This window comes from Crotalus tigris, unplaced genomic scaffold (assembly GCF_016545835.1).
Source record: "Crotalus tigris isolate CLP2741 ecotype Arizona unplaced genomic scaffold, ASM1654583v1 scf7180000019642.961951, whole genome shotgun sequence".
Taxonomy (NCBI): Eukaryota; Metazoa; Chordata; class Lepidosauria; order Squamata; family Viperidae; genus Crotalus; species Crotalus tigris.
The window spans coordinates 726594-751555 of record NW_024097636.1 but is presented as its reverse complement, the minus strand read 5'-3'; the positions used below and the strand labels follow the sequence as shown (position 1 = coordinate 751555).

Sequence of the window (24962 nt, the reverse complement as noted above, 5' to 3'; positions counted from 1 at the left end):
CTACACTGGTTTCCTTACCAAGAATAACCATTTTAACAAGTGAATTAAAAAACAAACCTAAGGCAAGAGATATTTTCATTTCTATTATTACAGCACAAATATTTCCTAACAGACAGATATATAACATGTAAGGAAACCAGCGTAGTGGTTAAGAATTTACTAATACTCCCCAATCTCTTCAACATTTCCTTTGTAACCATTCTTTTAGATCAGGGGTGTAAAACTCTCAATGTCACATGACATGTCACAACGTATTGCGACTTTCCCCCCATTGCCAGCAATGGGGTGGGTGCAGTTTCAGCATGACGCATCCGGTCCACGGGCCGGCAGTTTGACACCCCTGTTCTAGATACTTTCTCCTCCTCCTCCAAATGTTTCCATATTGGATAGTACTCCAGCAATACATCTCTCTAAATCTTTCTTTAAAGAGCTCAAAGCAACTTACATATGGACTTCTCTTGATTCTATCCCACAAAAATTACACTGGGAGGTAATTTGGCTTGAGAGAAAATAACTGGCTCAAACTCATCCAGTGAGTTTTCATGGTTAAGTTTCCATTAAGAGTCTTCTCAGTCCTCATCCAAAATCTTAATGACTACAGCATTTTGACATCTATTTTCTTACAGTGATATTTGTAGATTATAAAGAGCAACATGTAAAAACATGAAAACATAAATACTCTGATGCAGCTACTGACATTTTCTCAGAACATTTTTTTCATTTTTCTATCCAACCACATAAAGGAGAAGCCTCTTGCTAGAGAAACAAATAGTGATATTCCAATTTTCTGAGATCAGAGAGACTCTAGCCATGATTTCCAGCCAGCAGGGTCTGAAACTGTGCTGACTGGTTCTATAGTACACCATATCTGGAAGACATCAGGTTAGGGAAGGATAAGCTATTGGGTCTAGGGAACCATCCTGCACTAATCACAGTATCCTAGCTTCTAAACTAAAGAAGAAGAAAGACTCAAGAGTGATAATCTATTGGAAATAGGGCCCAATGAACACATATTATACCTTGTTATTCAATTATTCTCCAGAATGGAGATAGCTACTTTAAGAATATATTCGCTTATTTATATTTTATAATATTATTTGAGAATTGAAATGTTCAGATTCATACAAAATGGTATGGTTACCTGAAGTTCAGAGGCTGGTGTTTCCAGAATTTTTGCAAGTGACTCCCCAGGCTGAGCTTGTATTATATCAATAATTAGCCTTTTTGTTCTTAATGAAAAAGCCAGAGAAATTGTGATTAATAGATGGTTATTAAAAACTGCTACAGTATTTTATATATAGATATCTATTCAGAAATAATTCTCACTATATCAATAGAGTCTTCCCATACAAGTATGCATCCTCCCTGAGGATTACTATATAATACTTAGTGGGAGAGCTCACTAACTCTAATGAAAAATGTGACTATATAATCAAAAAAAGAGGTATGGGTCTCTGAAGGCATGTGGGAATGCAACCTGTCCAGGCAAAGAATTACAAAATGAAATCTAGAAGTGATGGCAAGCACTTTCAACACTGATAAATTTTCAAACTACCATAAGCCAATCTATTCTTGTATAATTGTGGCTTTATGTTGATTTATTTTTGTAGCATCTTCTCTGGAAAAGTATGTATGAGCCTTCAAATGAACATTAATTCCTGGAACTGCCTGGACAATTCCCTGGGGTATGACTTACTTAATAACTTTCTTTTTTAGCAACCAAAGTGTTTGGCTCAGTTGTGGTTGTAACTCAAGGACCACCTATAGTGCTTTTTCCTTCACTTGTTTATGAACTGCACTTTTCATGCTTTTTAAGAATGGCACAGTTTGTTCACTGTGGTTTTAATGAAAAGGCCTCATATTGAAATACCTTAGATTAAGAGTAAGGGTGTAATTCTGTCTCCTACATGTGTTACATCTGGCAAATAATTTTGGAGTGAAATGGTAAAATAATATTCTTTTTTAAAGTAATTTTAAACTAAAAGTTTTACATAAGCATAAGAACCAACATATACTAATAATGAACAAAAACAGCAAAGAAAGAAGTGCAAAACGAAAGAAAAAATAGAATCTTCTGATTTCCTTTGCAGCAAATATCATTATGAAATTATTTCATAGTCTATGATTACAAAAGCTCACTCTTTTTTATCCAATATTATATTCTTGATTATCATACAGAAATATACTGTGTATACATATACAAATTAGGCCTCTGCAATTCCTTAAGGCAACTGTATCTTTTCCCAGGATTGTGCAGGTGCTGCAAGGTGCAGCTGTTTAGATCCCAGGAAAAAGTAGTAATTGCTAACAGGTGCTGCATTTATGCTCCCAGACTCTATAAAGCACACTCCACACGTAGATAGAACATAGACAGACAAATCAATCACAACACCTAGAAATGAAGTGAAACTCCTTCTCTACTAAGAACTAAATGGCAGCAGACCATAAAAAGTAGAAGTTAATTTTCATCATATTCCCACAGAATACGGGAATGTGTGCCTTTTAAAAAAGAGTACTTTAAATATTTCTAACTATACAAATCCAAGGCAGATGTTTCCTCTGGTTTCCTGAAAATCTAATCTATTTCCTGCTGCTCAGTGTCTTTTTCATGTAACCTTATCATGAAACCACTTCAGTGTTCTTTCCACAAACTTTCCAATAGCATTTTAATTTAGAGATGCAGCCAAATACCATCATACAAATTCAACACTGCACTTAATAACATGACAGGAATTAAGAAAATTTCTAAATGTGTCTCACTGTGCATTTATGATTTTAAGAATGATTATAAAACTCAGTATTAAACCTACTGCCTATTGGGCTTAAATAAAGTTTTCATACACATACAGGCACATATATTTATTACTGTCTAACACAGTGGTTCTCAACCTATGGGTCGGGACCCCATTTGGGGTCGAACGACCATTTCACGGGGGTCGCCAAACAATGCAGTCTTCCATTTTTTCCCCCTTTTCCTTAGCTGTGCTACTCCCTTTTATTCTATTAGCTTTTGAAAGCCAATAGAATAGACTCTTTTGAATAGAGTCTAATTCTATTGGCTTTCAAAAGCCAATAGGAATTGTCCAGGCTGTCTCTGCCCTGCTGAGCCCACCAAAAGTCCCATTCTGCAAACGGTGCTGCACCAGTTGAATAGGCCTCGACTTACGACCGGTTGAGTAGTTCTCGACTTACGACCGGTTGGGGGTCGTGGCATTAAAAAGGTTGAGAACCACTGGTCTAACATCTCATCATGTAGTTAAAGCATGCAAAAAGTTTTTCAGTCACTGCAGAAAGGAATTATTAGTAATTATTATGATTCATTGACAAAAGCCTTTTAAATACCACATATTTTAAAAACATACTTTATCATTAGGCCCTTAATGTCTTGTTCTTCCCCTTCTCGTAAATCATATTTCTTGGTCAATGAAAGAGAAATTTCTGTTTTAACAAGCTGATTTAAAGTATTTTCCTTGTTAGGATCATTGGGATCAATAGCTCCTTCCCCTGCAGAGAGAAAAAAAAAAACATTAGTGCTTCTAACTTTTTGTTTATGAAGTTTTTTTAAAAAAATATGAAAGGTCAGAACAAAAACAGAGAAAGACAACACTGCACAGATAGTGCTTACTTTAAAAAACTTTTCAATGAGAGCAACAATTCAGGAAGATTTTGTGTATGAATTACATGAAGTATATTTGTAGTTCAATTACTCAAACATGTTATTCTGTTCTATAGAAAGTTATGGGAATACAAGAAATAAGAAATTTATAAACAGCTCTGACTGTATGCTATATGCTATTCTGATTAAAACAAGTCACTCTGCGGATTGCTTTTGTGAAAGGATTGACTAGCTTACACACAAGATACTGGAGTTTCCATGATAGTTCTCACACATGACATGTTATTGGAGATTTGTGAAAAAAAAATACAATTTTCACCTTTATTAACTAAGAATCTGAATTATCTACAAAGACATTTAACAGCTTACAAAAATGCACCTGTGCTTTTTCTAGTGATCAATTCTCGCATTAACTTTTTATTTTCATATTCACATATGCACATATGAAGCTTATATTCTTTTGACCTGGCAAAATACCAGATTTTTTTTAAAAAAATGAACCTAAAATCATATGCTGATAGAAAGGAAGATGAACCTACTGATTACATTGAATCACCATCTACAGATATAGAGGACAAATATCTTGTTCTGCTGCTAACCAGGCTCCCAAACCAAACCCTGAGTAGAAAGTGGACCACCTCACAACCTTCTCTTTATTCATTCTGAACTTTATTTCAACAAACATGGCCATATATCCACTTGGGCAATATCTTAGTTACACTGTTAGGAAAATATATGCATTCAGTCCATTTTGATATGGTAATTCTCTGATTGAGATCATGTCATTGTGTTCAGAACATTGTGTTTTCAAGGGTATGTGTGTACGTATGGATAATTATGCAGTTTCCATTGCAAAGGAAGGAAATACATTTTCAAATAAACAAAAATCCTGTTTTAACTCAAACAAAAATATTGGTCTAGTTTAACATATATTGTTTTAAATCGATGCACAGGTTATATCCAATCTTTTAGTTGCCTTTTTGTGGGTTTTGTTGCATTTTCTTACCAAGAAAAGTGTCTACATCTGGAACTTCCCCCAACCCTTGCAAGAGTTCATTTAAGACATCATTTTGGTCTGGAGCAATGGCATCCTGATGTTCTAACAATAGCTGTAAATGAGATTATACTTGTTAAAACTACAAATCTGATGTTTCCACATACTAATAAACTATTTAAATACATAACAGAACCAGAATGATAATAATATAAATGGAAATAATCACAAAACCAAAAGGGATCATAAAAAAGCATTTCAGGAGACATAGTAGAAGTAAATTGTATTCATCCAGAGAAATGCAAAACTCATATTCATATGGAAGAAATTATTTCACATGGATAGGAAATAAATCATCCCATTCTGAAATGTCTCTTCAATGCTATTTTAGGAATCAAACAACAGGAAGAATTTATGTACAGGGAAGAAAGAGTCATAAAATAGATTCTTAATTTTTGAATTGTAATTTACTCCAATAATTTGTTATTCAAAGCTGCTATTGTATATGCAAAAATGTGCTCTTCATCTAAAAAGACTATAGAATTTTTAAAGTAACGCTACTATGTTCATGTTCATATTAATTGGATTTGGTTAAGAGAATTGTCACAATCCTAAAGATATTTGGCACAAAAGTCAAATAAATTATTAGTCAATGAAACCAACATCAAATGTTTGATTTGAAGAATTCACTGAGAGAGGATTCTATTTAATGGTTTCCAATTCTCTATTACAAATCTATTGCTCCTACAAAACACCTCATTTCATAGTTGAGAATACTAATGGATTTTGAAAGACATCTGCTGGCAGAAGAAGCTATGTGCCAATAAACTGTGAGAGGGTAATTTTTTTATTGTCCCCAGCATGATCCTATAAGAACTTAGGAGCCCTACAGAAAAAAAAAATGGGAGGAGGAGGGAAGTTATTCTCTTCCTCTCTTTAGTGGAGGATTATTTTGTTCAATATGATTTGCAACATTTCATTCTTGCTATTATGGGAATGTTTTTGCTTATTTTTCATAATAATGTTTTTAAAAATCATTGTTCTAAAAAACAAAATGTTCTCTGGATTTCTGTAAAATTCCAAATGTATTACTATAAAAATATTACGTATTTCAGTTTCAGGAAACTAATCAACATGGTTTAAAACTCAAGAATACTAAAAAAAAAGGTTAAAGGTCAACAAGCAGTTAAAATGTATTATGCTTTTCAAGTGTTTAAACAATAATCTCAACCAAATGTTTTTAAAAAATGTGCTGCATTAACTTTTCAACCATGCTTTTCCTACAGTCAGCAAGTATTAGCACTATCAGAGGAACTATATCTACAGCCATAAATAACTATTAGAAATGCAATTATGTTTTTTCAACTAAGTCCAAGATATCATCCTTAAAAGAAATTTATAGATAAATATAAAGAGAATGATCATCCAAATTTATTTCCTCTAATTAGTCTGCCTGCAATCAGTAATTTTACTTGAGGTGTAAGAAATAAGGAAGATTATGATAATACATAACTTCCATTAAATAATCACATTATTTAACATTTCTCAAATTTGATATTTAAGCATGGCCATGCTCTGAATATCATACCATTACAATTTTACAAAATCTAGTTGCCCTAAACTTAAATTATCTGCCTACGGCATTAAACTCAGAACTCTGATGATTAAATCTGAATACTTCTAATTCTTCAGGAAGTCAAATATTTAGTCATTAAATTATATCATATTTTTATGTTGCAAACAGGAAAAAACTAAGAGAACCAGAAACATTTTATGGAGGAGTAAAAGGGAGATCTGAAATTAGATTTTAGATGTCCTATTGCACCACTGCAATTCCAGTTTTCTCCTATTTGGGTTGTCCATTATATTCTTCTTGGAATATTTAAATAAAGCATGGTTTTAATGGTTACGTATGAAACCCTTTTCATTCTTTTTAAAGATTTCTTTGTACATATGTAACAGCTCTTGTTTAAAATTAACATTCTGAAGAAGTATAAAAAAGAGATAAAAAGTCTGCTATCCAACTGTAATCCCTTTCCAATCTGTATGAAATAGATTATACAAAAATTTAAAAGTATAAACAGGTGACTTGTTCTATTTTCAAAAATTTTTATTAAGAATTCCTGCCCCTTCTCCCAACAATTGTTATATGCACTGATTATCTTTGTTAACACTAAGAAAAAGGAAAGTAACAAACACAATTCACTTTCTCTATGAAAATCTATCGAATACTCTTGAACATTTCTTAACTTAAAAGAACCCTAAAGAAATGATTTCTTATTAAAGTCTCCAAATATTTGCTCAAATCTTCAGGTTATCACAATAGGAAGAAAATATTTTGTCTCTATTATTAAATTATACATTTTACATTTCAGCTTCACAGTGCCCAAAACTTAAAACTTTTCTTTCTTTTGTATGCACTTACTGAATGGGTGTTGATAATTTCTTCAATAGATATATATATTACTGGCTTACTAAGAGTCACCATATCAGAATATTCATCAATATTGAATTTTTCTTCAGGTTCGGGAACCACACATGCTGCTTGAAAAAAATTTCTAAGGTGGAAAAAGAATAGAGTTTCAGAACACTACATATATATGCCACCACTATCCAATTGCTTAAAGTTTTCTAACTCTATATGGAGAAAAGGCATTTTAAGATACATTTTCTTCTTAGCATTAACTTAAAAGGGTCAATAGTAGTTTAATTATTTTCAGATTCATGGAAAAGCCGGAAAAAAAAGATGGGCTGCTTCAATGAACAGCAGAGAAGTGCTGTGCTCCTGCAAGATCTGAATTACTCCTGAGAAAATTCTGATGCTGGCTCAGCTTTAACAAGAATGCAGAATCTGAATGTTGAATGTTAAGAAAATGAAATGTTACGAAAATAAATGAACGTTAAGAAAAAGAAAAGCCTTTTATACAAAAAATATAAAGTAAGTGTGTAGAAGAGATACTTTCAATTCACACCCATATTTAGATTAGTACAAACCTGAATTTCTCGTATGTTTCGGATAGATAACTGTTCATTGATGAGAGATGAGCATTTTCCCCTTCAAAGAGATTATTTGATGCAGCATGTTGAAGGACTTTGGCTACACAACCTAAATTTCTCCTCTGATCAGAATGTATCTGTCCTCCAGCTGTCATATCAATGATGTCAAAACCATCAGGTGCAACAATAGCTGGATTCATAAACCGATAGTACAGGAGATTTCCAACAATCTATTGGGGAAAGACACTTTTAGATACTTTTACTTGGCATATTTATTCATATATTTAACCCTACTTCTTAAACAATTGGTTAAATACTACAAGCTAGAGAGGGAATATCAGAGATAAAATCCAATAGGTTTGGATCAAACCTATAATGTGCACAACTACATCACTTATCTGAAGATATAACTGATACCTATGTATAGTGTAATACTTAGTATGACTTATTATCATACTTACAATAGTATGATACTTCTCATACTAGTTAGGAAATAAACATTCTCAATATTTTCAGCAATTGTTTATAGATATTTTTATAAGAATGAAGATGTACCTAATTAAGAAAATGAATTCTTTCCCCCCAATAATTACATGCAAGAAGGGAGATTTATAAATATCTTATAAACATTTTGTTTATAAGACATTGCATGTGAATGGGTAGGAGGTGCTAATGGATGAGATAACCTACTGAAAATCATAGATCCTTTCAACATCAATTGCATGAGAGGAACCATTTGAATTTTAACTCTTTTTGTAATGCCAAAAGCATTTTTCTCTTTTCTTCTTTTTCTCTTAATTTATCCCACTTCCTTCTCCTTATTTGCATCCTGTTCCCTTCCTTCCTTTCTTGGTATAGCTATTTATTCCTTTTCCTCTTTTCTTAATCCTGTTGGTTCTTTCCTTCTCAAATCCTGACAGATATATCTACACACGTACACACGTTTATCTACCACTCAAACATTTATGGGGGACGAATCTTCAGGATTGGCTGCAGCTGGAGTTGGCAATGAAGACTGACAAGATGAAAAACTAAGGCATTTTTTTCTCTCTTTATGCTGGGATGAGCAGAGGAGACTCTTAAATTCATCTTCCTTTTCAATTAAAACTTTCATAATGATGAATAAATATTTTAAGTAGATGTATTGATAGTTGCATTTTGTCAAAATAGTCACATGTAAATAAATTACTGGAAGTGTGGTTAGTCATTCTGATTTTATGTAAAAGCCTTGCCTTTCCAAACTGTGATAAAAAAATAGACTGTAAAGTGTAGTAATTAATACACACTCAGTGACTTTCATTCCCCCCCCCCTTCACACTAATAAATAAGACAGCTTTCTTTGGCAGAGTAGTGCAACAGCATGGGGGGGGGGAGATGTCTAAGTTAAAACATTTTGTTCCATTTTTCTCTTTCTCTTTTCCATTGCCTTAAATGTCCATATGCTGAGTATAATAAGACACGCATTTTAAAGTTTTGGGAAAAACAACTTGACACCAAGCAATATCTTCACTATGACAAAAATAAATAAATAAATAAAGCTGAAAGAAACTTTTTACCTCTTTAATCATGCAATATTAGAGACTGCCTAAAGAAGAGCAAGAGCCAATTTGATGTAATGATTAAAGCATCAGACTAGAAACGGGAGACTGGGAGTTTCAGTCTTGCCTTAGGCACAAAGCCAGCTGGGTGACTTTGAGCCAATCACTCACTCTCAATCCTAGGAAGGAGGCAAACCCCTTCCCCAAAGAAACCTTGCCAAGAAAACTGCAGGGACTAATCAACACTCACTCAAAGGCACCAAAGACAAAAGCAAAACAAAAAGAGTTATTGAAGCAACAAAAGCCCCACTTGAGTGATCAGAGAACTCAGACTGGATCTTGAATTATATGGAGAGCTACAGTTGCATTCAAGTTATCCTCCCTCCAGAGCGCATAGTAGCTATAAAGTTGGGGAAATTGCAAGCTCAACACTCTTCTCTTTTTGAACCCTTCCCACATTCAGGCAAATGCCTTATTGTGAAGCAAATATTTTGCATGGCCTATTGCTTTCTAGGCTGGATAAAATATCACTGCCACTTTATATAAGCATTTTCAAACCAAGACAAATAAATTAATTTGTTCCAACATTACTGTAATTAGAGTAATAAACTGTTTTTAAAGATTTATAGCTAAACTGGACATAAAAACAAAGTTAAAAATATGTTATGGCTTTTTGTTAAAGACTACTAAATCCTGCACCAAATCTCCCTTTACTTACAACTGATAAAAATTAGCAGGCATTTCCTGCCATTTTGACGAAGACACACATATCCAGTACTGTAGGCCTAAAATAGTTTTAATATTGTTTGAAAAAGAGAGAAATAAATACTCTAACACAGAAAATTGCAATTATTATTTGTAACTGATTACATTTACTTATATTCTGCGATCTAGGAAATATACTTTACTAAAACACCTAACTGCAATACTACATATAAATAAAAGCATAATCAGTAATTTTAAAAACACCCTATTAACATGAATGATATGGCCCACCCATGATGTATTATCAAAGAAAGTTGAGTACTACTGATCTTTATCTAAGAAATCAGTTTTCAGATAGAAATATCATACTGTATTTTTGTCCTGGTTCTCCTAAGTTACTCTGTACCCCAATGCAAATAAATAAATTCCCTTTCGTATACTTAGAAAGTACAATGAAGCTATTGAATCATCCTCGCAAATCTACCTTTAACAGCTCATCTTCTGTTGCATCTGGGAATTTCTCATGAAGTGAGTTCTTCAGAACTTTGGCTATATATCTCAATCCATAACTACACGCAAAAACAGATGAAAAAGAAAAAAAAGTGGAAACTTGGAATGAAAAACAATATATTTAAGTCAACCAAAAAAGAAAAACAAAACATTGCATTTAAATACTTCAGAAATAAACAAAACAAGATGACATATCCCAAAAGTAAAAAAGAAAATACATTATGAATGGTTTTTTTAAATCTAAAGAATGGGATTGGTTATAGAGATGTAAATACTTCCGAGGAATTACAAAATAACTTTGCCTTTTATGTAAAAGTTCCACCAACATTTTCAGAGGTCCTTGCACTTACGGCATTAAGTTCAGAGATGAGAATATGGAGGCAAGGACTTTATCTGTTACTGCTCTAAGACTCTGAATTGACGATTCTAGTCGATTCACTACTTCAGAGTGTGTCAAGGCTTGTTCTGTTGTTACATCATAGGGTAATTTGCTACAAAAAAGAGAAGAAAATGATAAACTACAGAGCACAGAACAATTAATTTTATTGAACATTTTAAAAAGTTATACTTCATAACTTACTGAATTTGCTGAATTGGTTATAATTATTTGCATCATAGCTTATTTTAACAATACTAAAATGTTATTTTTCTATGTACTGCCATGTCATACATTTGATGCATTTGATTCTACCACCAATCCAATTTTTTTAATTACATCTTATTTTCAATGGAATTTTTATTCCATCGTTTTTAATATTAAGAGCCCAATATGCCAAAGTGTACAAGGTAAATCCAAAACACTGAAATAACCTATATGTCAGCTGATTATCACTAAATATAAGCTGTCAATATTTCTGATTATTTAAAACACTGAACTATACTTCAAACTATACTATTTTGATAGGAAAATAATAATTTTAATGGAAACACATTCTCACATCATCCATGAATTTCAAGATACATATGCACATATATGCATATCTATTTTAAAACATTTAAATTTTTTATCTTATTTAATCTTTTTAATGAGGTCCAAAATTGTAATGACCCTTCCAGGAAACATAGCACAGTATTGATTACTATACAGGTAGTCCTTGACTTACGACAATTGAGCCCAACGTTTCTGTTGTTAAGTGAGACATTTGCTAGGTGAGCTTTGCCCCATTTTATGACCTTTCTTGCCACAGTTGTTAAGTGAATCACTGCAGTTGATAAGTTGGTAACACTGTTGTTAAGTGAATCTGGCATCCCCATTGACTTTGCTGGTCAAAAGGTTGCAAAAAGGGATCATATGACACCGAAACACTGCAACCATCATATAAATATGAACCAGTTGTCTAGCATCCAAACATAAATCACGTGAACATGGGGATGCTGCAACAGTTATAAGTGTGAAAAATGATTATAAGTAACTTTTTTCAGTGCTGTTGTAACTTTGAACGGTCACTAAATGAACTGTTGTAAGTTGAGAACTATCTGTACTTAGGAAGAAAAAAATATTTTAAAAATCAGGAAAAAAAAGAAATATTGAGACCCCTTCAAGTATTCTAAAACAGAATGACTAAATATTGTTATTTATGCAATAAAGGGCACAATTAGGATGAATCTAAAGCTTACATATAATAAGCCCTGTAATTCATTTTAACAGAATGAGTATCAAACACATCATCCTTATTATAATAGCTGTGAATCAGTCTAGTCAGATATATTTCATTTTTATATATCAAACAAATGAAGCTTTTTAAATGAAATTATTGTATTTTTAAAATCTTTCTTCTGGGGCAGAAGGGCCTCATTCAGCAGAAACAGGGAAGCCTTCAAGTATAGCAAAGTTAAGTTCCATATTTGAAAATAATAATATTAAATACATAAGAGCCATGATTAGAACGCAGTACTGCAGGCTAAGTCACTGCTCACTCCAAGAATTCAATGTTTAGTGGCTCAAGACCAACTCAGCCTTCCATCCTTTCAAGGTTGGTAAAATGAGGACCCAGATTGTTGGGGGCAATAGGCTGACTGTAGACTGCTTAGAGAGGGCTGTAAAGCACTGTGAAGCAGTATATAAGTCTAAGTGCTATTGCTATAATGTATGTAAAAACACTGCTGTCTTTAAGTATTTCATTCAAATAACAATAGTTTTTTAAATGTCCAAAGATTTTGTACTCCATTGATTTGGTGATCTAGTTTACTTCATCCTCAATGCTTTGAAAGCATATAATCAATCTATCAAGTCAAAGATTACTTTTCATAACTTACATAGATTGCACGGCCATTGTTTTTGAATGTGTTGCATGATTGTCATTTAGCCATTTTATGACCTTTTGAGATTAAATAAATGCAATCTATTAGAACAGTTAACCAATGGAACAACCTGCCTCCAGAAGCGGTGAATGCTCCAACACTGGAAGTTTTTAAGAAGAGACTGGACAGCCATTTGTCTGAAATGGTGTAGGGTTTCCTGCTTGAGCAGGGGGTTGGACTCAATGATCTCTAAGGTCCCTTCCAACTATTATTATTATTATTTTAAATCATCACATTAATTTAATGTCACTATTTTTTCAGAGCCTAACGAAAACTAAAATTGAAAAACCCCAAATAGATTTCCTAATCATTTACTGCAGTGTTTCTCAACCTCGGCAGCTTGAAGATGGGTGAACTTCAACTCCCAGCCTAGCTGGCAGGGGAATTCTGGGAGTTGTAGTCCACCCATCTTCAAGCTGCCAAAGTTGAGAAACTCTGATTTTCTGTTTTAATATAATCTTCTCCACTCTAGGATTCTTCAAATATATTGGAATTCAATTCAAATAATTTCATTTGTTACGAGTAACCAATATTCTTTGCTGTTTGTCATCTATTCTGTCATAATCTTCCTCTTTCATCCCAAATTTTGCAACAGCACCTACAGATACTAAAAAAAAAAAAAAAATCAGTTATATTCATTTGTTGTGTACTGACCTGGCCTCTCCAGTTTGCATTTCCAGCTGGTTTACCCATGCTTTGTACACTTCCACAGGACTTGTATTGATGACTAGGGATTTGTCATCCATTATGTCCTTTACCACTGATGACAACAGCTGACGCAATGTATTCTGCCCTCGTGCACCTCGATTGAAGCTAACCACCATTTTTATGACAGTAGGATTTCCTGTGACAATATCCTGAATCTGATCTACTTTAGAACTGCAGTAAAGAAAATTAGCAACATTTATATTTTGACTTCAGACATCAAATCCATATTTTTGCTATTGTAGTGAGCTTTTTTTAATGAATCACATTTTTGCAAAACTATTCTATTTAATGCAAGAATTAGATGAAGGAACATTTTGAAATATAAATGTAAATCTACTCAATTAACCCACATCATTTCCGCTGAAGTTTACAGCCTGATCCTTAAAACTGCTTTAGTGTGATGCAAGCATCGTATATTGAGCAAGGAGAAACAACTTCCCATTTTCCCAGCCACGAAAAACCCATTATATTCCCTACACAAGTTTAAAGGAAATTTAAGTTTTTCTCTATTGTGCATACTCAAACAAATATTAAAAAGTGAAGGGAAGTAATATGCATACTTTATTTCTTCTTCTAGAGCAGTTTTAAACAACTTCAGAAGTAAGTATTCTTCTCGTTGATTAGAAGCATAATTGTATAGTGTGAAGATAACTGTATCCATAAATTTAGTGGATTTGTTCTGGGGCATCTGGAAAATGAGCTTTGCCAAATAAGTTGGATTAGTCTGTGTAAAAAATATTAAGAGTTAATAAAATGGAACATCCATATGTATTTTTCAACAGACTATTGATTTACTTATGAGAAATCTAAACTGTTCTTAATATATAAAAATATATTTGTACTTATGATTGAAAATTCTCTTGTAAAAGTGTTACCATTAGACTAGAAATCAAAATTAATACATTACTGACATAAAATATATTGTGCTAAACTAATGCAGTCTTTTCACTTAGCCTTAGTCCTTTACATACAACCATCGATCTTATAACCATTATACCTTATAATCAGGGGACTAATATTTATTTATTTAATTTTATTTATTTATATCCCACCTTTATTTTTACAAATAACCCAAGGTGACAATCATATCTAGCACACCTTCCTCTGCCTGTTTTCTCCACAACATCCCTCAGATGAGTTGGCTGAAAGTGACTAGGCTAATGTCATCCACTGGATTTCATGGCTAGGGTGCGACTTGAATTCACAACCTCCTGCTTTCTAGCCTGGTGCCTTAACCACTAAATCAAATCAGCTTATGACCATTTCCCAAAGTTACGGCCATTGCAGCACTCCTCATGTGATCAAAATTCAGGCGGTCGGCAGCCTACCTGCCTATCTCCTTTTGGCCCCTGAACTCCATAGCCCCGGCTGTCTGAATTGCTCTTCATAGTTTTCCTGCTCCTGCTGCTGACCAAATATGCCCAGCATGGCCCTTTGTGTGGTAGCTGCTGGCTGCACAAGATTTTCTTTCCAAGGTTGTGCATGAGGTTGGAGGGAATTGAAGGGGAGAGTGCATGAGTGAGTGTGTATGTGTCTCTCTCTGTGTGTAAAGGACTGGACAGCTGGATTACACTATAACCAGGTTTATTCAGATTGATTTCAACTGATTTTGTTTCAAAAACTGCTACAGCCACAGACAACAAAAAAGGACATCTATGATCCTCTATAATGCATAATTTATAATATTATAAATTTTCAGTTACTGTTTACTTGCCTGAAGAAGGTAAAACAAGTGTTGATAGGCTTCCAGTTTTTTTCTCCTCTCTTTGCTCAAGCCTTTGATGCCTTGCTTTTCTCCAGTTACCATCTCTTGCAGCTGGTTTTTGCTTTTTTTGTTCAGCTTCTTGCTATGTGACACAACATCCTGAAAAATGAAAGCCATGTGAACACTTCAAGTTGGATATTTGGTAGAAATAAAAGTTAGCTATTACAGTCAAATTCATTTCAATTTAGCATTTTGAGAGAAGTTCATAGTATGGCAATGAGTACCTGATCAATTACAAAAATAAAACCACTATGACAAAAATCTATCAAGCAATTCCTGAAAAAGAAGCGATTCAGTGCTTAGACCTTGGCTTGGCTCTAAGCCCCAGCAACAGAAATACAATTTCTTATGAGAGAAAGTTTAAATAAAATCTGGCAATTGAGAAGAGGAAGAGACACAATCATCCTTGGGTTTCTAAACTTGAAGTTTGGTGAGTGCATTTGTAATTTTGATATATCTTCTAAGTGCAAAAATGTTCAGAGCATCTATTTAACAGAATGTTATTGCCCCTTACCAGTACTTTGCCCTTTTTTCCTGACAGGTTAGTATATTTTCCAATTAACTTCTGGTTTTTGTGCACTTATTTAAGAAGATTTACAAGACACATTTGAGGCCTTGTGCATATGCATGGATGGTGGAAGATGCTTCTCTGCAGCATGCCAGTTCCCAAATGCTCCCAGCATTTTTTTTCAGTTAGAAAATGATGTTAAAAATATAAAACCTCATGGCAGCAAATCTGGCAGGAACTAAGAGAGGTATTCTCAGGCAGTGAAGGTGAATGTCTGTTAAATGCAAATGGACGTAAGTTGATGTAATTTACATAATGTGCATTAATTATGTAATCAGGGTAGATATGTAATTTAAGAAATTATGTTAACCATGTCAATTTATATTACTGCCATTACATGATACAACTAGATTAGGTCAGTTATCTGGATTGCTTCAGAAATTGACTGCAAAATTCAACTATTTGGAGTTGAAGTCCAGACCAAAAATTTGTCTGTTGCTACTGATAGATGCATACAATGAGGCTTCATTGTGATAAATATTCTAGATACTTATTTAAGCTCAAATAACATCTCTGTCTTTGTGATTGATCAAGAGGTGCATCCACAACTGCACATGACATGATAGCAGTGTTCCAATATCTCAGGGGCCGCCACAAAGAAGAGGGAGTCAAGCTATTTCCCAAAGCGCCTGAAGGCAGGACAAGAAGCAATGGATGGAAACTAACCAAAAAGAGAAGCAACCTAGAACTAAGGAGAAACTTTCTGACAGTTAGAACAATTAACCAGTGGAACAACCTGCCTCCAGAAGCGGTGAATGCTCCAACACTGGAAGTTTTTAAGAAGAAACTGGATAGCCATTTGTCCAAATTGGTATACGGTTACCTGCCTGAGCAGGGGGCTGGACTTGACAACCTCCAAGGTCCCTTCCAACTTTATTATTATTATGGATCATCGCACAGTCAGCCTAATGTACAGACTGGATTTGGCATTTTGTCTATCTATCGAGTCCTTACCCAGGACCTGGGATAGGCAGATGTGGATGTCTGATGGTATTACAGATATCGTCGCTGGATGGAAGCAGTTCCTAGTAAGGCCGCCTTTTGCAATTGACTAATAGCGAATTTGTCAATGCCAATGGTGTTCAAGTGGTGCTCCAGTTGTTTTGGGATTGCACCCAAGGAGCCTATACTATTGGTACTACCCTTGCTTGCTTTTGCCACAGTCTTTCTATTTCTATTTGTAGGTCTTTGTATTTTGTTATCTTCTCCAGTTCTTTCTCGTCTATTCTGCTGTCTCCAGGCACTGCCACATCCACTATCCAGACTTTTTTGTCTTTCTTATCGACAATTGTTAAGTCTGGGGTGTTATGTTGCAGGTGCTTGTCTGTTTGAATTCTGAAGTCCCAGAGCAGTTTAATTTTATCATTTTCTATGACTTTCTCTATTTATGATCCCACCAGTTTTTGCTTACAGGCAAATGATATTTTTTGCAGATCTTCCAATGCACCATTGTTGCTACTTTGTCATGCCGCTGCTTGTAGTCAGTCTGTGCAATCTTCTTCTTCTTATTATTATTATTATCTTTTAACAAAAAAGAATCCAGAAGCAGAGGTAGAAATGTTTACAGTCTTTCTTACTGTATTACAGATGTATCCATTTCTGGAATTCTCTGGAAAGCCAGAGAGATCTCACAACTACCCTTGTCAGGAAACTATTAACCAATGTTAATAAACATAATAACAATACATAATAAGCAATAATATTATTTCAGAGAAATTTTAATATTCAATCAGAGACTACTTGCATGAAATCAGTAACACACAAAACAGTCCCAGGCTACAAGTTTACAAGCTAAAGGGCAAATAAAAACACATAATAAAAAGAAGAGGAAAAAGCAAACCTAATTTTAATTACAATTATGAAAACATTATGTTCACTAACCTGCAATGTTATTCTGTTTTTAACCAGCAATCCTATTTTAATATCCATTAAGTTCAAATCTTTTTCTAACTGTTGACTAGATCGGATATTGGTGACCACCTCTTCCCTTAGCCTTGTAACTTCTAGCTCTTCTTGAAAATCTAAATCACTCTGATCCATGAGATAAGCAAATTTGCGCAAGACATTCAAAGGAGGATTTGCAGAACTAGCTATAAATAAAGTGAACAAATTAAAAATTACAGCATTCACTTCTAAACAAACTGTACCTGGCAGTCAAAACACTTTTATTTAAAACATTCTTTTATTTATTATTTTAAAAAGTTAAGCTCCCAAAAGCTAGAGATCTCTGGGCAGTTTATAATAAAGCATACTAAGAATATATAATCAGAGTAAAAACATATATAAAATTACATAAAACACAAAATAAAACACCATGTAATCTAGGCAACAGCATAGTGGATATTCAAAAACTAAAAGAATGTGAATTGAAATACAATTTAAAAGCCTGAGAAAACAGAAAAGTTTTCACCTGTCACCAAAATGATACTAATGTGGCTGTTAACTCAAGTCTCTGTGAGGAGAGAATTCTATAAATAGGGTGACATCAGAGAAAGCTCTTGCCGTTGTAGAAGTCCATCTCTCCTCTTTTGTTTAGGAGACCTGAGGGAAGGTTTCATTAGACAACCTTAAGTCTGGGTAGATACACATGGAAGAAAGTATTGTAACTTGACCCTTAAGCCAGTTAGGGCTTTAAAAATTAAAAACAGTGTTTTGAATAACTGAGTATGAACAACTGTTGCAAGGTAGTCTCAGGTAAGTTTGCAGTTGGGAAAGCAGCTGATGAATAAAAGGTAGTCCATGCTGTCAAGGCCACCTGAGTCTCTAGTGACAGTAATGGATCTAGGACCACTCCCAAACTGTGAACCTGCTTCTGTAGGGCATGTGCAGACCTCTCCAGGACAGACAAGGCACCATTCTGCTGGAGAAATGCACCGTCTATATCTTGTCTGAATTGAAAGTTTATTGGCCCTTATGCAATCCATTATCCTGATCACACAGCTTTTAGAACATCAATATCTTTATCGATATCAGATAAAAAGGAAAAGTAGAACTGGGAACAATCATTTTGTTATAATTACGGCATCCAATTCCTTTATATAGTGTATACTGAGAAAATATTATTCAGTACTTACTCAATGTTCTATAATCTTCCCTAGCTTTGTTTGCTTTAAGGAATGCTTGAATTTTCACAATTTCTTCATTCTGAAAAAAAAACCCATAATATATATGTTTACAATTATTACCTGGGGGTAATAAACTGGCTGCAAATATCTTTCATAGCTCTCATGGTATATTACAGATAGTGTTCATAACAATCTTATTAATTTTCTGTCTTTATTTTGTCCTATGATATAGGGATAATTTGTTGTAAGCAATTAACTATTAAACAGGAGAACAAAAAAGAGAAAAATCTTACATGATCTTTGAAATATTGTATCCGTTCTTTGTATGCTCTTCTTGCTAACCACATTTTGATCCATGACTGAATCTAAAAGTTAAATAATTTAAAAATATTTACATGATCAATATTTAAACAACATTTTTGTTTTTAGCATATTGTTAGTTTTATTAGCATTTTATTTTTATTAGTTCGAATATGCCTGTGTGTTATATCTCACATTAAGATGTGAATAAGAAATAGCTTCACTGCCCTTAAGCCAGTGCAAATTCTCTTCTTTCAACCTCCAAGCCCAATAAATATAATTAATCACATTTGGCTTCAAATCTCAAATGAGATTTCCACAGTTCCATTTACACAATTATACAAATTCCCGATGAAAAGCAGTCAGATGACTGGTTTCTATTTTTTAAAAGTAACTAACAGGCATAATTAAACTTGCTCTTGCCCAATTTCTCCAATCTTTCACATTTCATCAGTGACTTCATCCCATATGCTTCACTGGGCAACTACAAAGGTGTCACAAGCTGCAGAATACTTGTCACATTTACAATAGATTGTTTTTTAAAAGTAGTTGAAACATTTCAGATGTACACAAGTAAAATATAGGAATTCAGAGATTATTAGGCCATAGCCGCTGGACAACAGCAAGAATACATCATCCCGAAGTTAGTTTTATAATTCATTATATACAAGATATTTTTACCTTGATAACTGAGGCAACATTTGTCTGCAACATCTGAAGTCTTTCCGTGTAATTTTTCTTTTGTTTATACCCTTTCCAAAATGCCTGTTTATTTAAAACACAAGATGTATTAGCAATATGGCTAATACTAAATTGTTTGTAAACCTTCTCTAAGCATAGTGAAGTTGCCATACTTTCTGTTTTTTGACTTGCAAATTTCAGAATGGATATTTTTTTTTCTTTTTCAGATAAAAACCTACAGTACATTGCACTCTTAGAAGGAATACAGAAGTGTACTACTATTAAAATGTGATAGCAAACATGTTTTCCAACAATCATTTATAGTAAGCTTTATTTTAGTTTTCTACTTCATTATTCCAAATGGAAAAAATCTTACAAAATTGGTCACTAAAATATATGCACAGATTGTTTTTCAGCTGCCACAGAATGTATAGCACAGAATATATGTCACATTGCAAAAACAGTAAGTATCTCTTTTTGGCAAGACAAGTTTAGGGACTAAAGATGGTTGTTACATGTGCCTGGTAAAACTTCACAGGATAAGATCCCTAATTTAATTATTAAAAACAGAACTTTAATTGTAGCCATTAATTGTACATTTACAAGAAAACCTTATCTGTACTGACATGTTGGAGTGTTGGAAAACATAAAGAGGGAACACAGGTACTGTATTTGTTAATACTCTTCATTATGTTATTATCCATCCAATACTAGATGCATACTACCTGTATTTTTATCACTGATGGCTCCTGGGCTTGGAGGTATGTTTTTCTTTCTTTATATTTTTTTCTGACTAAAAATCCCTTTGCTTTAGCTTGCAGCTGAATGATCAGGTCCTCATTTGCAAACCATAATTGTTCTCTATTATAATTTGATGTGATCTCACTGACAATTTTCTACAAGAAAAAGATAATGTTAAGGAGATAGTCAAAACATAAGAAACTTGACAAAATCCATATTGTTTCAACAGTTAACTACACTATACCTTCCATCCAACCTGACCAAATTTATATAGATTATATTATATAGAGTATTTTTTAGCTTCTTCTTTGGAATATTTTTGAAAATAAGCATTTGTGAATATTAAATAAAAACTGTTAAATATGTGGTGGTTATAATTATTTTCATTTTGATATTTGTAACCCTCAGTAACTGATTGACTAGCTGATTATATTTATATTCTGTTTTTCATTCAGAAGCTCAAGGTGATATACGTAACACTCTCTTCTCTTTTTCCCTACCCCAAAATTCCTAAAGCTGAGTGGTCTGACACTAAATCATCATTCCAAAGTACAGTAACCAAATAAGTTTCTGAAGCTGAGGAGGAACTAGAAGTTAAGTTACCCCATTGCTATACCAACAACTACTGCATCGCCCCGACTCTCTTTTTTCCTGAGAATGCCTATGGCAATAACAACAGAATTTCTTTTTATTTGATAATTATTCACAAAATATAACATGCACCAATAATTAAAGATTAACATAGTAATATAAAATATAAATAGAAATCTTACTTCAAATCCTATGGAAAGTGGAAAAAATTATGTAATAGTAGTAGTAGTAGTAGTAGTAGTAGTAGTAGTAGTAGTAGTAGTAGTAGTAAAGTTGGAAGGGACCTTGGAGGTCATCAAGTCCAACCCCCTGCTCAGGTAGGTAACCCTATACCATTTCAGACAAATGGCTGTCCAGTCTCTTCTTAAAAACTTCCAGTGTTGGAGCATTCACCACTTCTGGAGGCAGGTTGTTCCACTGGTTAATTGTTCTAGCTATCAGGAAGTTTTTTCTTAGTTCTAGGTTGCTTCTCTCCTTGATTAGTTTCCACCCGTTGCTTCTTGTCCTGCCTTCAGGTGCTTTGGAAAATAGCTTGACTCCCTGTTCTTTGTGGCAGCCCCTGAGATATTGGAACATTGCTATCATGTCCCCCCTCGTCCTTCTCTTCATTAAACTAGACATACACAATTCCAGCAGCCGTTCGTTATATGCTTTAGCCTGCAGTCCCCTAATCATCCTTGTTCCTCTTCTCTGTACTCTTTCTAGAGTCTCAACATCTTTTTTACATCATGGTGACCAAGTGTGGCCTTACCAAGGCATTGTAAAGTGGTATTAACATTTCACATGATCTTCATTCTATCTCTCTGTTAATGTAGCCTAGCACCGTGTTGGCCTTTTTGGCAGCTGCAGCACACTGCTGGCTCATATTTAGGTGATTGTCCACTAGGACTCCAAGGTCCCTCTCACAGTTACTACTATTGAGCAAGGTACCCCCTAAACTATACTTGTGTATTTGGTTTTTCTTGCCTAAATGTAGAACCTTGCTTTTTCCCCCACTGAATTTCATTTTGTTAGATAGTGCCCTGTGTTCAAGTCTGTCCAGATCCTTCTGTATCTTAAGCCTGTCTTCTGGAGTGTTGGCTATTCCTGCCAGCTTGGTATCGTCTGTAAATTTGATGAGTTCCCCATCTATCCCCTCGTCCAAATCGTTGATGAAGATATTGAAGAGCACTGGGCCCAGAACAGAGCCCTGGGGCACCCCACTACACACTTCCCTCCATGTAGATGTGGTTCCATTGAGGACCACTCACTGAGTATGGCCGGTCAGCCAGTTACAGATCCATCTGTTGGTGATGCTGTCTACCCCACATTTTTCTATCTTGTCAAGTAATAGTTTGTGATCTACTTTATCAAATGCCTTGCTGAAGTCCAAGTAAATTATGTCCACAGCATTTGTCTGATCCTAATACATCATTCTATTTGTACATTTCATCCTTTGATCATTCCAGTATTTGCCAACACTCCCTCTGCTTTTTATCCCTAGTAACTATTTTGTCTACAACATCTTACCTGAATCTCTTCCCCAGTGAGCCAGGATGTTTTGGGAGTAATTCCTTCAGGAGGAGCACATGTACCCTCTTCACTTTCTTCATTGAAATAATAATCATAGCTATCTTGAATTAAAAATTTGATCCATGGGCCTTCATCAGGTTCTAAACATGTTGGAAGCAATATTTTATTGGTTACATGTTGCTGAAACACATAAATGTATTCTAAGTCTCTATTTTATACTTTAAGAAAAATGTATAAAATCTTTTTCTTGGCACAAAAACTCAATCCACTCCATAAATTGATAAGACAGAATGAAGAATTAGGTCTCCCATTAGAAAAATTGGGAGTAAGGTCTCTGTTGACCAATGGTATGTTACAAAGTCTCCACAAAGGGCCTTTTGAGGGAAGAGATAAATATACAAAGCATCGAAAGGGGCTTTTTATTACCATCAAATAATAAAACTAATAAGGCATTTCTGTGTATGTATCTGCATGGATAAATACATATTCTTTCTGCAATTTTTTCTGCAAGTGCAAAAGAATTTACCTCAAAGTTGCTAAACACATTTCACTTAGCCTCGCATCTCGTGCATACTTTGAGAGTTGAGCTGATTTGAAAATAAGAGCTGGTTTGTATTGTTGTTTTCTACTACTTGTCCCTGATGTTTCAGGGGAAGTAAATCAGTCACAGAAAGAAACAGGATGTTGGGCTTGGTGACTCACTGATTGACCCAATAATACAGTTCCTGTTTAAACAGCAAGAAAAGTTTCTCCACCATAGGATCATCATTCAAATACCTCGCACAGAAAGCACGAAAATGTATGCAATTTGTGGGCAATAACACAGAAATGAAAATGGGTAGGAACAAATATATTATAGAATACAAGCCAGACCAAGCCTTTCTGAAAGATAATTCAGATAGGAACAGCTCCAGAGGCATATAGAAAATCTCTTTAATTTTCAGTTAAATCAGGACTTTAATGGAACAAATTATATTGAATTAGCATATGGCACTCATTAAATCAAAGTATCCAGAAAAACTTCAATAAATATTTTGAGTCATACTCCTGGACTCGACTTGTTTCAAGGCCAGCAAACACATGATTTATCTTCAACAAATGTTTAATGAAATATTTACAGAAGTAGAGTGCTGGGGGTACCTTAGGAACATTATATATTTCCTGTGCTGTGTAAAATGGCACAAACAACAATACCTTTGGTTTTTAAACTCTTAGCTTCCTGCAAATGTTCATAGTAGATTTCAGCACATTCTGGAACAGCTTTCAGACTGAAATTAGGCGACTGTAAAATTGTGATGATCGTTGCAGAATCACCTTTTTCTAAACACTGGTTTATCATACATATTCCAATAGCCACTAAGGAGTAGAATCAATGAAGTATTAGTATCGTACATTTCCCACAATATCTTATACGAATTTTTTGCTTTCTGCACCCTCCCATCCCCATATTAAAGGTTGTCTACCTTTTTAAAGAGAAAAGCAATAATATTAAGTTACAGGCAGTTCTCGATTTACGGTGGCAATTGGGATCAAAATTCCATTGCTAAGCGATGCAGTTGTAATGGGCTATGGCAATTCCTACAATAATAATTGTCATTGTTAAATGAATCCTATGTGTGTTAGGAAGAGGCACCTTCCTGCTGAAAGGCTGAAACTCACAGACAGGTAAGTGGCTGCTGTGGATGGAGGAGGAAGCAAGGGAGTGCATAGGAGTGCGGGGAGGATCAGGAAGGGTAAGAGGGGGGAATGGCATAGCAAGGGTTGAAAAGGATGCACAAAACCAACTACAGATTAATATAGGATGGTGGTACATTAACTTTCTACTCCAATTCATGTCAACCAATGAGAAGGTTTACACATTAGTTTCAAAGACTAATTTGATTTTATTATAAATCTAATTTTAACATATAAAATTAAATGGGAACATGTTTTGTGCATGAATGTGTACACATATATATGAATGTACTGAAGCATTTATTAATGACTGTGAAAATCTGGGTGATAAATTGCCATGAAACTGCATATAACACTGAACAAAGATCTTTGGCCAGATTTATAGTATAAACTAGGTATATGCAAGGCAAAGACAGGGCCTGTGACAAAAGCTATATTTAGCTTATTTTAATATACATTATAATTAAATATTGTTAATGCAATTACTTTCCAAGTATTTAATTGTTCTTCCCTTCTGTTACATTAAACATTCAAAGTAACACATTACAATTCAGGATAACTATTGAAAGGGTTCTGGGGAATACATCCAAGATTTTCAAGTGACTACGTGCAGTCCTATGCCGTTAAATTTGACATTTCTGAACTATACATTTAGAAACACCATATGGTACACAGCCTTTCATGAACTCATTCCAG

General features: G+C 34.2%; 1 protein-coding gene across 4 annotated transcripts in view; it reads right to left on the bottom strand.

Annotated features, from left to right (window-relative positions):
* IQGAP2 (IQ motif containing GTPase activating protein 2) overlaps positions 1-24962 on the bottom strand; it is a 123150-nt gene that overhangs the window by 6163 nt on the left and 92025 nt on the right. For all 4 annotated transcript variants that reach the window (XM_039364043.1, XM_039364045.1, XM_039364044.1 and 1 more), the window contains 17 exons: positions 23787-23948; positions 22590-22732; positions 20474-20644; positions 19749-19832; positions 19061-19132; positions 18777-18846; positions 17584-17792; positions 15084-15233; positions 13930-14093; positions 13316-13540; positions 10711-10851; positions 10335-10419; positions 7605-7837; positions 7036-7168; positions 4623-4725; positions 3363-3504; positions 1142-1229 (listed from right to left, as the gene is read on the bottom strand). In XM_039364043.1, coding sequence (XP_039219977.1) covers positions 1142-1229; positions 3363-3504; positions 4623-4725; positions 7036-7168; positions 7605-7837; positions 10335-10419; positions 10711-10851; positions 13316-13540; positions 13930-14093; positions 15084-15233; positions 17584-17792; positions 18777-18846; positions 19061-19132; positions 19749-19832; positions 20474-20644; positions 22590-22732; positions 23787-23948 — 2375 coding nt within the window. The remainder of the gene's footprint in view (positions 1-1141; positions 1230-3362; positions 3505-4622; positions 4726-7035; positions 7169-7604; positions 7838-10334; positions 10420-10710; positions 10852-13315; positions 13541-13929; positions 14094-15083; positions 15234-17583; positions 17793-18776; positions 18847-19060; positions 19133-19748; positions 19833-20473; positions 20645-22589; positions 22733-23786; positions 23949-24962) is intronic.